This window comes from Nomia melanderi, chromosome 9, assembly GCF_051020985.1.
Source record: "Nomia melanderi isolate GNS246 chromosome 9, iyNomMela1, whole genome shotgun sequence".
Classification (NCBI taxonomy): Eukaryota; Metazoa; Arthropoda; class Insecta; order Hymenoptera; family Halictidae; genus Nomia; species Nomia melanderi.
The window spans coordinates 1,201,344-1,216,048 of NC_135007.1; the positions used below are offsets into that span (position 1 = coordinate 1,201,344).

At 29.1% G+C, this 14,705-nt stretch overlaps 2 protein-coding genes across 17 annotated transcripts in view; one reads left to right on the forward strand and one right to left on the reverse strand.

The window, feature by feature from the left end:
* The window catches only part of sax (type I BMP receptor saxophone), a 33,287-nt gene extending 30,156 nt beyond the window's left edge, over positions 1-3,131 (reverse strand). The window contains exons 1-4 of one of the 2 annotated variants that reach the window (XM_031986312.2): positions 2,826-3,131; positions 2,361-2,552; positions 2,032-2,275; positions 1,685-1,956 (exon numbers count right to left, since the gene is read on the reverse strand). In XM_031986312.2, coding sequence (XP_031842172.1) covers positions 1,685-1,956; positions 2,032-2,200 — 441 coding nt within the window. In that variant the 5' untranslated portion in view covers positions 2,201-2,275; positions 2,361-2,552; positions 2,826-3,131. The remainder of the gene's footprint in view (positions 1-1,684; positions 1,957-2,031; positions 2,276-2,360; positions 2,553-2,825) is intronic. The other variant, XM_031986311.2, reaches the window with a different exon arrangement.
* A 2,395-nt stretch (positions 3,132-5,526) lies between these two features.
* The window catches only part of LOC116431202 (metaxin-1), a 194,634-nt gene continuing 185,455 nt past the window's right edge, over positions 5,527-14,705 (forward strand). For 12 of the 15 annotated variants that reach the window (XR_004235867.2, XR_012999313.1, XR_012999314.1 and 9 more), the window contains exons 1-2: positions 5,527-5,788; positions 6,683-6,797. Coding sequence is in view for 12 of the 15 variants with exons in the window: in XM_076370426.1 (XP_076226541.1) it covers positions 6,720-6,797 (78 nt within the window). In the remaining 3 variants the exon portion in view is untranslated. Of the gene's footprint in view, positions 5,789-6,426; positions 6,595-6,682; positions 6,798-14,705 lie in introns of those variants that run through there. The other 3 variants (XM_076370429.1, XM_031986286.2, XM_031986283.2) reach the window with 2 other exon arrangements.

The following is a 14,705-nucleotide window of genomic DNA, read 5'->3' on the forward strand; positions in this document are numbered from 1 at the left end:
ACTTTATTTATCTATTCATTTTTGTACATATGTCAAGTAGTTTGACGTAGATTAAGAAAACGTCTGGTTCTAATATTTGTCTTAAACCAAATAATTATAGTAAATTGATTACATTGCAATTTTCTCTCTATTCTTTTTCAAAACATTTTAAATAAAATCTATCTGTCCCCGACTTACTTGTGACTTTCTCTTCTAAGTTAAGATTATCATTAAATTTTTTTAAATATATACTAATTTGTATGTTTATCTTTTATAAAATGTCAGTACAAGTTCGGCAAGCACTATAAAATATATTATTTCTCCCTATAAACTAAATGGAAAATGAAAAATAGTTATTTATTACTATAATATCTATACTTGTAGCTAAACTCTACAAAATATTACATGATTATGAAATAAAAATAATGATGGTAAAGCAAATGCAAATACTTATTTAAAATATATGAAATCACATATAATTTAACATAAACTGATTTGTAAATCGCTTGTCACTGTATTAAATGAAGCAGTACATTTCCGTTTTTAATTTTAATCTTTAAGCAAATTCTTTTCTACAGATGGAAAATATTAGTTATTTGAAGTATAGTGTGAAAAATAAATAGAACATAGCATAAAAAATGAATAATACATTACATTATGTAATTGTATTCCCAATATATCTAGTATTCACCTATACAACAAATACGAATGAATATAAATAAATATTTCTTAATCAATACAAAATAATATGCCATAAAGTTTTTAAATTGTAACTATTGTATATAACATTTTATATATTTACATTTTTATATAAAGACTAAAAAAAAAAATGTTAACATTAAACATTAAAATTCCACACTATATTTAATGCTATTTAATATTTATAAACCTGTATGTCATGTTCTTCAAGGTTATATAACTTATTCAATAAATTCAAATGTAAAATGACTTTTTATTTATGGCATATGGATATGGATAATTAGTGGCTTTTATACTAAAATATAATATAAGGCTATATATACTGTATTTTGTATGATATATAAAATTGTAAATATCAATTTCATTTACAAAAATTTGCAATATACATAGTATGCAATGTAACAGACTAAATATTTTTATTAATTACTTAAAATTTGTTAGTATAATGATGTGTTATATTAATACTGTCAACACTCAGAATGGAAAATATGATGATATTTTTACAACTATTTAATTTTTATTAAATTGTTTTATATTCAATGTATTGAAATAAAACATAATGTCTATACTTAATATATATTTTAAATTTAAAAATTACAACGTTTTTTCTTTTTAAAGCAATTTTTAAATATGCTTTTTAAATTGGAAGATAATATGTGTAAAGATTGATCGTAACCTTTTTGTAACTCTGTATACAAATATATTTTCTTTCTACACTTTCAAGCAGCTTAAATCATGTATGTAGTTACATGCTCTTTTAACATATATTATTTGTCAACATTAAATAAAAATTACAGTTAAAAAACAATTTGCGATCATAACATTTTTAACCTTATCCTATTTTTTCTCATGTTATTAAGCTTTACTAAATTAAGTCATTAATCTTTGTAATATAAGGCATTCATTCTTCTTTGTTAAAATATATAATCACATTAGGTAAATGTCATGAAGCAAATTCTGATATTTAAAACTACTACTGTATTAATTTGAGATTATTATATCTTACCTTTAATGTGCTATCACCAGCTGCAGTTGCTCTAAGTTCATGAGCAGAACATATAGGAACTGATGTTGGAGGAGAAAATGAGAAATGTAGATATGATGATTCCATTTCAGACTCTATAACGAGCTTATTACGTTTTGTTGTCAAAGGCCGCTTTCTCCGTGCTCTACACACCAATAAATAAAACAGCAGTCCTCCAGCAATAATACAAAATCCAACAATCAAGCCCAAAATTGCTAATGTTAATTTAATCGTATAATCTTCTTTGACAGCATCTTTGGAATATATACAATTTTGTCACAAATAAAGATAAGCAAATGAGCAATCATATTAATGTCACATCCATTTACCTCCACTATAATCTTGCAATATTGGAAATGGTCCACCATTACAAAAGTCTGTTTGACAACACTCAACGAAATATTGAATACCACTTAAAGATCCGCTAACATGTCTTTTCTTATTGTTACCATTTTGATTGGTGTGTAGTGGTTGTTGCTTATTGCATATTAGTAACATTTGGTCAACTGATGAAGTACATCCTCTACTTACACTTATACTTCCATCTGATTGTTTTACTTTAGATTTCCAACACTGCAAAGTAACACATAAGTTATTCATTTCTCTTACAATTAAAATACTTTAATTATAATATAGGTCATAATATAAGAAATATTACCGTAATTGCATTATAACATGGTTTAGTATATGAACAGTCTGGTCCCTCGCAAATATAGCACTTCAAATGTTGGTATCCAGCTGAATTATCATTAAAGTCTGCGATATCTATTGATTTCTGTGATTCTTCATTTTCTGATGAAAAATCATGTTCCGCTAAAGTAAAACTCTCCTTTTCTCCTAAAAACGATTCCTGTTAACCATTGAAATATGTTTCATGGTATTATGAAATATTTTTCTAATACATGTTATGTACATTTATATGAGTATTTAATGGAAAATAAGTTGAAAATGGAAACATCAAGTTACACACAATTTTTGTAGCTTTTATGTATAGACACACATATTTCACTCATCGTTCTTTATGTATAAAAAAAGTAGAAGGAACATAAAAATTGTATACATAAATTATTATTCAGTTTCAATTCGTATAAAATATTTTCTAATTGAAAAACTTATTGCCTACCTGGACATAGTTTGAATGTCAATAATAACATGAAATACAGGATAAACACAAAATCCGCCATTGCCATACACATCAAAATATTGGTTGGCTGAAGTCAAATCAGTGTTTTCAAATTTCCTTTACATAGACATAAAATCACAATACAATCAAAACAAAATTTTGTTTTTATAACAAGTAAAAGAAAAATTAAAGATATATACAATCGACATTGAATTGGCGGTTTTTCGTGTAAAAAAAGGTATGGCTACAGATGGCGCCGTTATCATATTGTTACGTTCACATAAGACAACCTCAAATAGGAAAGACTACAATATTTCTATAGTTACGCTATTATGTGAACTTAGCTTCAAACATACATAATCTAGTAATACAGATGTACAAATTAGAAACAAAATTTGTACCTATATACGGTTAATTTATGTATGATTTTTAAAAGACGTATTTCTCGTCATATTCAATTTTAAACAATTCATGCTCTAGTCGGATCGCATATGTTTTAAATGTTTCTTGTTATTCTCTTTTTCACTTTTTGGGTTTTATGTATTTCTATTGGTAGATATGCATTACACATTGCAAGTACGTAAAAAAAAACAAAAAAATAAATATTTACCCTTTTTTATCCCCTTCAAAAATTACTTTTCGTAATTTAGATATCAATGATGACAAAGTAATGATTACAAATAATGGTAACAAGTTTACATGGAACTACAAGCAATAAAATTCAGACGCCAATAGTATGGGTTATTCCTTAAACAGCCCTCTCGTTTAAAAGTTAGGTTTACATTTATCTACTTAGTTTTCAGTATTTCTACATCCATGGTTAAAACTGATATTTTGCTTTCGTGAGAATGCTTATTATGTCTGAATATTTTTTTAATATTGTTATTTTTAATTATTATTAAATACTCTTTAATAATTATTAAGTTCTCTCATAGAAGCAATTGGATTATATTCGTATGTTCATTCGATCTAAAAAACATTTATACAATTTTCAGTGTAATACAACAAATGAAACAAAAATTGTAATATTAGAAAATATAAGAAACTTTAAATACGGAAATAAATACCAGCTATTTCAAGTACAAATCGCTATTTGAATATTTATACATTATTGAACAGATATATCGCTCCATGGCTACCAACGTAGCTAAACGTTTTAAAATAACTACATAGAAAATTTTTATAAAGGCTGGAGTCCGATTCTTCGAAAATCAAACTCTATTGCGCATGAATAGTCAAAAAGTATTGCTACAAAGATAGTTCCAAAACTTCATAATATGCATGAGTAATAAAATTAAGATCGAAATTCAAATATCAGCATAAAATATTTCATTTAAAATCTTTTCCTGTTTATATTTAGTGCAGAAAATAACAAAATAATATTGTATGAAATTAAACAAAAATTTACGTGAAGATTCTGCTCTTGTTAACGTAAATACTTGACTTAAAACTTGTAACAAGAAGCCATAGTTTGGCAATAATAACAAAATACACGTCTGACGAAGTATTATTATTATATAAGTTTAGTTAGATTATTAAATTCAGGTTACGAAATTGGAAATATCAGTGTACGTTCATATTATTTTCTTGAGATTAAAATTTCAATAACTATTTTTAAGAAGAAACATTTTTTAGAATATAGAACAGAATTGAGAAACTATAAACTAATAACTGGAAAACGTTTTGAAAAATACTTCATGGTGAGGGACAAAATGAAATAAAATTTAATGAATCACGCAGGAATGTCTACTTCTTTTCTGTGTCAATGACTTGTAGGTACTTGTAGAAAATAGTTTTCTAAGAAAATTAGTATATTAATTTCTAGAAAATATTATTATTTCTAGAAAATGTTTTTTATTATGTAAACATATGTAACTATTATAAGTATAAAATATTTTTATTTTACAAATTAATTTTCTGCTACAAATTATAAAAATCCTTAACAAAATATATCCACATCCTTTTATATTGTTTCTCTAAATGGTGTACCTTCAATTTATTAAAGCTTTAAAATTAGTAGCAGAGAATACTGATAAAGATCGCGATGTATAACGATTTATTGTTAGGTGAACGTGACATCTGATCGATCGTTGTCCTCTGATTCTATATTTTATAATATATAGAATATATATTATCTCCCTAAAATCTAAAATTTAAAATCTAATATCTCCCTAAAATCCCATACGAGAGATTTAATATTTTTTAAATAATTACATTAACATTTTAAATGCATCATTTAAATAGCTTCGATAATAACGATGCGAATTTCTCCATTTACAAATGAATTAAAATATATCTTAACTTTAAGGAAGATCAATAGCTAATAATGAAAGTGTAAAACTGATCGATGTAACATGAAATGAATCATGTAGAAAAAATTTGTCTAAAAACATGTATGGTTTGTAACTCACTTTCAGGTTTATTTAAAATATATAATGCTGTCAACAACTATTATGTACAACAATAATTTTGACTTTGAATCAAATTTAAATCAGGCATTTGCCTGTATGGACAACAGTGCTGTAAGTATGTGGTAGTAATTGCTCATTTTAATAGGCTTGTAAATAGATATCAAAAAACACCTTCTAAAACAGAACAAAGATTGAAGGGAAAAAACTGTAATCACAATCAATACCTAGATTTGACCGTTTCACGTTTATAAACATGGAAGGTGGCGTTCGCAAGCAATTTGTTACGAAGCCGAATTGGGGGTTCCCTTATTACGCTTGTAACGAATATCCATATTTTGCTCGCAGTTCACGGGCAACGGTGACTATTCTTGCATGGCACAAAGCATTCTAAACGGCTGTGCCGGCTGCTATTTCAAATAACTTGTTACAAAATTATAGTAATTAAACATAATAGTTATGTTACACATAATTCTCTAGAAAAATGTTTATTTTCTAAAACAACGTTTGAAATAATTTCATTACTTCTTGTATGGCAAGATAGATCTGATAAAAGTAAGTAGATTTAATTTTGATTTTATTTTAATGAATATTGTATAGTATTCGTACTAGCGTTCAATATATGTTAACATAAAAAGATAAAATTTATATTCTGTGATGTATTACTTTCAATAAAAGTCCATAATTTTACAATATTTTCACTGGTCAAAAGTATTTGTACACTATCAAATTTGTTAATAAATGTAATCAGCAAGATTAAACAATAGATTTTCATGTTAGAATTGAAATTCTATTAATATTATATAGTAAATTGTAAGATATAAACATTATTTCAACATATTTGTCTGTTTTTAGTATGAAAGTAAATATTGTTTAACACTAGAACTATCGAGCGTTTAATATAATTAATATCTAATCCTTATAAAAATTGTAACAATAGATTTTCTCGATTTCTTTATATATTAATTACAGTATTCAAGTGAAACTATTTATTTTTAAAACCAAATTCGGATATTTAACGCCTTTAAGATATCAATAATTCCGAAATAAGAAAACTGAAATCTGTCATTTTTACGGGTATGGTAGTTCTAGTATCAAAAAAATTTTTAAGTTTACAAAACTCACTGAATTACAGTTATTAATTTCCAGTCATAACTATCTTTTTATGACTTTCTCACTGTTCAAATATTTAGACCCACCATTGCATGTATATATATATATATATGTGCGTGTGTATATATATTACTACCATTTTGGTTTTCTTCATTTATTCTTTTACCATATATGTTTTGAGTATAAAAATCAGATCTAAATTTGATATTGGTCTATATTAAGATTATCATTGAGTGTATGATTAATTGGTTAGTATGATAAAGTTGCTGTTTGTATACAAGCATTAGGAGCAGTCACGCCAGAAGCTTTTCTAATACGGTTATTTTTTTTCATTAGTGAAATAAATAAGTGATCAGGTTTGTCGTTCTACGATATGGAAGTATTGGAATTAGATGTATGGAAAGGTGATTGGGGTCTACCATCAGTCGATGTGGAATGCCTACAAGTTTTGGTATGTAATTTGAGTATTGGTTATGTTACAATGTACCGCGAAAATGCTTTTGTTATTATAAAATACTAAACTTGAAACAGTATTATAAGTTTTACATAGTAATATACACTCGGTTAAGAAAATTGTTCTACATTTTACGCTTTCAGAATCTAAAAAGTGCAATTTTCATTTATAATTCTTCCATGAGGAAATTGTCTTGGTTATTTTTTTAGGACTATGTAATTGTATGTAGAACAACATTAATACATTTGAAATATATTATAAGTGATTGCACATAAAATCTAAATATTTAAAAATTATTTAATATTTTTTACAAATTTGTTTCAATTTTTTTTTAGACATCTTGAGTAGAAATAATTGCAATTTCTTTCTTTACCTGTAGATAAGAAATTATATTTTAATAGATAGAAAATATAATTTATATCTTACTTATATGACTTAAAAGAAAGTATTTTTTTAATTCTGTTAATTCTTTTCAATTTGTTTTAGAAATCTTTCTTGGCATTAATAGTTACAGGTACAACTCTTTCATAGATATATAATTTTAATACTCATTTAGACCGTTCTCGTTCTTAGAATTTCACTGCGAAAGGATGAAATACCTATAAAATATCACATTACTATTTTCTGGTAAATAGGTAATTGAAAATATTTTCATTATAATATAAAATTATAATTAGTTATTTGAATTTAATAAAGGAAAAGACATTTCTACATTTTGTAATTGTAGTAGTACATTATTTGTACACTTTTCAAATAATTGATTGTATTTTAAAAGAGAATATTCCATTATTTGCTTTTGTGTGTGCCATTATGTGTTTAATGTTTTAAATTTAATCTTGGACATAGCAAAATTCTAAGTAGTTTAATTAATTAACAGGACTTTAATTATATAATGTAAAAAAAAGTATATCAAATCCTTGTTTCTACGTTATTTTATAAAAGATCATATAAACTAAAATAGTAAGGTTCTTTGTGTTTTAATGTTTATTTTACCTACATAATTTTTGAAATATCGTTGACAATCCAAATAAACATTTAGTACCTATAAGAAAATAATAAATAAAGTGAAGTTATTGAGAATTTAAAAAATTTCTATTCATTTATTGATATCTAAAAAATAACATTGTGAAATTTTTACACAATTATGTGTCAATAATGATTGTGTTTGTACATTTTATCATCAATAATATTATATGTATTCAATTTTAAATATTTCAGGATATTTTTTACTGTATAAAGAATATTTTAAATATACATTGGAATATTTATAATAGTAAATATACTATTGTATAATGTTATATAGTTTCACAGCACATTAAATCTGTATATACTCTTATATATGTTAATGTTTCAGTGGTTATCTTACATTGATAATTGTAGTATTTTTAATTTCATAAAGTTATGAAAGTACAGCAGTAGAATAAATGTCTTAATATATTTTGTTGTATTTTTTACATATTAAATGTTACAAAATATTACAAAATCAACATGTTTGTGGAAATAAATTTCTATTTACATACACATGTGTAACAAGGTTAATAATATGTAATAAATGATCATAATCAATTGTTTTAAGTTATGTAATAACTAATTTGTGTCTGAGGGTTCATACGAATTGTAAGATATATTAAAGAATTAATTTAGGCATAAACTTTAAACTAATTATATTGTTACTAATTTCTAGTTATAATTTCACTGTTACTGAAATTTTCAGAGTACTTTAAAATATATATCATTCGATAATAAATAAACATTATTTAATAACTTCCATAGTGTACCATAGGAGTACATGTCTTGAGATATCTTGCATTAAAATAATAAAAAAAAAATTTCTCGCTTATGTTGGTTTGCACTGGAACTACAAATAAGAGGTTTTCAATACACAGTACAATTTTTATATTAGTAATAAACCAGCATAAATAATTTTAGAATAGAATACACCTTAAAATAAGATAAATATTTTCAATCAGTTTATTAAGGAGATATTATGATCTAGAACTTGCAAAATTCAATTTTTTGATTTTTGCATTTTCTTAAAATATATGTGTTCGTCAACGCATGTGTAAAAAGATTTATTTGAATTTGTAAAATTCATTTGTTAATTATATCTATTTGATGAGCTCAATGATGCACAATTATACTGTAATTGCAGATACGTTTTTCCTTTTCGCTTGACAGTTATTCATAAATGATCTGATTTAGAAAGGAAGGGGTTTTTAGATTCTTTTTGGTCACTTCTAATAAATTTTTAAGAAGATTTACTTTAAGCAGAACAAGTAACATTTAATTTTAAATATTTTTCATTTCTTTTGCATACAAATGGATATATAGAGAACAACAGCAATAGATACTATGTATACAGGTTGGTCAACACAAAGAAGATCTTGTTCAAATTACTATTAAAGATGAAAAAGAATATACAAATCAGAATTTGAACTTTAGACTATCACTATATTTTTAAATGAAAACATATTTTATTTTTTGTGTTTCGTCCCATAGGTATTTATGTTCATACTAATAAAAATGTTGCCTCACTTGTATGTGTCAGATCTCGCATATTTTTATATACCGTGATTTGAAAAAATGTATTGAACAGTATGAATAGTATTAAACATGTGTACAAAAGGATTAAAATGAAACAAAAATAACTTTTTGATTTTAAACAAATCACAAAAGAAGTTAATAGTTAATCATCAAAAATAATGCTCTGGACAAAAATATCCCCATAAACTAAATATTTCTATCATCTTATAGAGTAATATGTATTTTGATGAATTCTAAGGTTTTCATATAGAATGCAATTGTAAAGTACAAGTAAGAAATACCAAACACTGATTGACAATAATTGTGATACCCATAATTTGATATCAATAATACGTTTCTTAATAACAAATGTAAATATATGCTTGCAATAATAACACTGTTGGTCGCTGAATATTCATAAATCTGCTTTTCATCAAGCCTCAAAAACTTCTAAAGTTTTCGCACCTAAGGTTACTTGAAAATCATACTAGAAAATGATATGGATCAATAATTTCATCTTGATTCAAGCTATTACATTATAACAAAAATATCTAGTTATACATGTAAGAATATCGATGATCTTGATATCTTGCAAAATATGACTTCGAGGGAAGAATTATTTGCATCACAATATGCGTCTTCTCGAATTTAGTAATTGGTAATATTGCAGTGTATGGACCATGTTTCCAATTTTCATAAAATGGACATATGTTGTAGTAATGCTCATTTTGAATAATTTGTTTTCTGTCATCTTTTTTTTAGTTTCAAAGATAATCGTAAAAAATTTTTGCTACCACTAGACTAGATTCTATACAGTCACTCACAAGATTCAGCATACACTTATGTTGATAGCCATAATTAGTAAGAGAATGGATAAAAAATTACCTACACTTATTGTTATAGTTTAGGGAGCAATTATTAAAAGAATTTTTTAAATAACACTAACTATTTACTTATATTTAACAAAAATGTAAAATTATTAGTTGTTTATTATTTAAAAAATAAGTAATTAGTTACAAAATGGTGCTCCTCACCGATTTCTATGATTCTTTAATATGTTGTTGTAAACGTAATTCTAAGCAACTTCTTCGTATACATGTAACTCCGGGTCGGTCTTAGTTTTCGAAATAATCGCAAAAAAACTGTTGATATTACTACATTAAACTGTGCATATACGTGCACATCCGTGGTAGCATATGTGCGTCAACATGGAATGAATACTTATCTGCCGTTTCCATAAACGCATCGGGGTGGACGAGGTTCGTAGATACAATAGATGAACCGTTTGAAACAGAAACTACGGCAGCAACATTAGTTTTCATAAAATCGATGGATATTGTAAAAATCGATGTTTTCATCAACTTTTTTCTGTGATAAGAGTAATAGAGATTGATATTGGTATTGTTTGGAGCAGTTTTTTCGGGATGAGGAGAGGGGGAAAAGATCGCTTAATGTTAAGCTAAACTAAACTATATTTATACATACACTACCGCTCAAAAGTATCCGGACACTTGCTTTTGTTCTATAAAACATAGTTTAACTTTGTACGAAAGGTATTTAGAATGGTTATATCAATTGTAATTATTATTGTAACCTTTTTGAGGTATCATAGCATAGTAGAATTAATTTTTATGTACAAAATGTATAATGAGTATGCAGAAATAAAATTTCTGCACAGAAATACAAAATCTAATGGAACGATCTCGACGCTTAAAAGAATCTCAAGTTCCACTTTGTTTCATCTCTATGGCGCAGAACGAGTTCATAGAGTTCTTCAATACGTATTAAGTGTCTGTAAACTGTTGATGATATGTTTATGTTCTCTCGATAGAGATAAGAATGGAGGTAACGCTATGCACTCGCCAGCTTCGCTTTAGTTCGTCTGTAGCTTCTTTTCCATGAAGATATGAATTCGAAACGAGAATTATCGATACAGAAACGTGCCAGTATCCTTACACTTGCAGAAGAAGGATATACAGTTAGAGAAATTGCACTGCGTCAGAAAATTGCGAAGTCAACAGTACATGACACTATTAAAAAGTATGCAACAAGTAAAGATTGCTCATCAAAAAAAAGAATAGGACGACCAGCAAAAACTACAAAATCCGAAGACCGATTTATCGAAACCATAAGTAAACGTAACAGACGTCTTACTGCATCAGAAATCACTGCGGAAGTTAATAGGGCAAGGCAAGATCCCATCAGCGTGGCGACGGTCAAACGGCGGCTAGTGAATGTTGGTCTCCGTGGATGTGTGGCTGTTAAAAAACCACTTTTAAGACCAATAAATAAGAGAAAACGATACAATTGGGCAAAAGAACACAAAGATTGGACAATCTCAAATTGGGAAAACGTGTTATGGACGGATGAGTCCAAGTTCGAAGTTTTTGGCAGCAAAAGACGTCAGTTCGTTCGCAGAAAACCCAACGAAAAACTCTTAGACGATTGTGTAGTGCCAACGGTGAAGCATGGGGGTAGTTCGGTTATTGTGTGGGATTGTCTTGGCAAAAATATGGCGGGTGATATAGTCAAAATAGACGGCATATTACGCAAGGAACAATATTTAAACATTTTAATTGAACACGCTGTGCCCTCCGGTAGTAGGTTAATAGGATCAAATTTTATATTTATGCAGGACAATGATCCTAAACACACAGCTAAATTGTGTAAAAACTATTTAGAGACATTAGAGAAAGAAAAACTACTAAAAATTATGCAATGGCCACCACAATCCCCGGACCTCAACCCCATTCAAAAATTATGGGATGAATTGGACAGAAAAGTGCGTGAAAAGTGCCCAACATCGCAAAAGGACTTATGGAAGTGTTTGCAAGAAACGTGGAAAGAGATTTCCACAGAAACAATGAAGAAACTGGTAGAAAGATTGCCAAGATTAGTGCAAGCGGTAATATCTAACCGCGGTGGATACGTCGATGAATCTCGTATTTAATTTTAGTGTAGTATTGGTAAATTCCACAGACGTAATTTTTAATTTAAAACGTTAGATATTTAATAAGAAATTAGAAATTTTATAAAAAATCGGTTTTAGTCACTATTTTAGGCACTAACATAAAATTTATGCAACGTTAATACATATTTCGCAAGTGTCCGGATACTTTTGAGCGGCAGTGTATATCCATTCTTTTCTTCAAACTAACTTAGTATTTATGCTCTTGTTGCATATATGTTTAATACCTTATTTATATATACTGAATGATAAGGAGCATTGTCCATTGCCACCACTATATTTGATAGAATATTGGGTAATCATTGTTTTACAATCGATTTCTCAAAATTCACTACTTCAGGTACTCATATAGCTAGTCGCTTGTACTACCGGCTTTAAAAGCTAATTTTGCATTTGGAACAAATTTTTTCTTATCGTCCGCATGTAAAATTATTAATTGGTAATGCGTGCTAGTATTCTGCAACGTTTTGATTTCTTTACTTCATCAGCATTTTCCACAAGACAAAGTATTATCTACCCATGTTTCATCAATGTAGATAGTATTTCTATTTTCACTTCTGTAATGAAATATTTTCTTTTTATCTCTCCAGGCTACTATATTTGGCCTTTCAATTAAAACTTTTCTTACGTTATTGTATTTGTTGAAATGTATTTGTTTGCGGATGCCACTTACATAATAACTTTGAACACGATGGTATAATCTTCTTTTATATATAAAATTGATTGATTGTATTTCTTATTAATGTTTTATTATCTTTAAACCAGTAAAATATATTGCCTTTTATTTCCGGTCATCTTTTTCGGAGTGATGACAAAATTCTTTCGGAATTGAATCTTTTGTTTCTAATTTTGTTTCCCTACTGATAAACCAGTATAATTAGGAACTCGAGTATTCGGTTTGTATAGTGGATGAAGCGATACTGACAGCAAATTAATATTGAGTTGGATAAAACTAAACTTCTTAACATTTCATAACACGTAAGCAAATGTAACATAAGTAGACACTAAATAAATAGACACTTTTACGAATGATTCAACGATTATTGTTTAAAGTGGCTTTGGCGGGAACATTTGTACAAGTAGAGGGCTTGGTGCCAACTGCCTTGATGATTAACATGGCTTTTTTTGCCAAAAGTCCATGAAATCCTCCCATGTCGGAGAGTGGAGAAAAGGATGGGTGAGATCGGAGGATACGGCAATCTCGGGGGCAGGTCCCTTGACAGCCTGGTTGTAGCTAATGGTGTTTTTGGGCCCAGTGTAGGGCTTGATTTTTCCAGAACAAGGAAGGTTGAGTTTGAAGCTTGGAATGCTGGTGGATTATTATAGGCTACAGGAGTGATTGTGCGTGGGGTATTGGAACGCTTACTGACGTATGTCAGTAGTCGAAGATACTGAGAGAAATTAACAGTGTGAGCTCTAATGTAGTTGGTACAGTTGGGTGTGTGGGGGAGGGTTCTGGTTTTTGGGGCAAGTTCTGGACTCGTATGCAGAACCACATTTAACGCAAGGGGGGTCTTAGTACCAGTTTGTCGAGGAGTGTCCAAAAGCTTGCAATAGAACAGAAATCCGATTCTGTTTACCGTTGTTAAGATGGTTCCGAGCGGGAAGTTTAGAGTGGTACTTGTTCATGTACCACCTTTTTCTATTAGAGATTTGTCATCCCCGCTGTAGTCCGAGTCTCCTTCCCCAGGGGCTACGTGGTGATCGTGGTATGGGAAGTGGCGGTCCTAGAGTGCCCGAGCTAGGATTTAACCAACCCTTCGTATGGACGAGACACCTTGATCTGGCAGGCATTACTTATCCATGTATGGAAGAAGCCGAACAGGTCCCACCAATAGACCTATGATGATTGGTACTACGGGGTCCGGGTGCCCACGGGCAATGCAATGTAACCCGTCCGGACATTGGCGTTGACTTCGTAGTGGCAGTGGTTGAAAGCCTGCATGCTGGGCGAGAGACCTTTCAAGGGTCTCGACGTGTGAGCAGTGTCCCACCTGCTCCTGGACCAAATAGGAAATCTGGTAGAGTTTTGGAAAGTGAGCTCGGCGCTACCAACAGTCTACTTTACAACAGGTACAAGGAAGTTAAACAGAATTCCGTCTGTAGTCTGAGTCTTCCCCCAGGGGGTGCTGTCTCAGTGCAGTGCTACGGGTGTGGCGATCCCGGGGGCATAACCCGAGCTGAGCAATGGCCAACCAAGCCAAGGCAGGGACGAGCTGTCTAAATATAGGAGATATGGAGTTTTACTCCTTATCCTAGCGTCGTAAGGAGTTTACTCCTTATCCTAGTTCAACCAGTAGATCGTGAGGGATTGGTATCTCGGGGATTGGTGCCCAGTGTTCGTGAGGATACTCCGGCCATTTGGTGTTGGCTTTGAGGGGGCAGTAGTTTAAAGCCTGTATGCTTAGGGACCT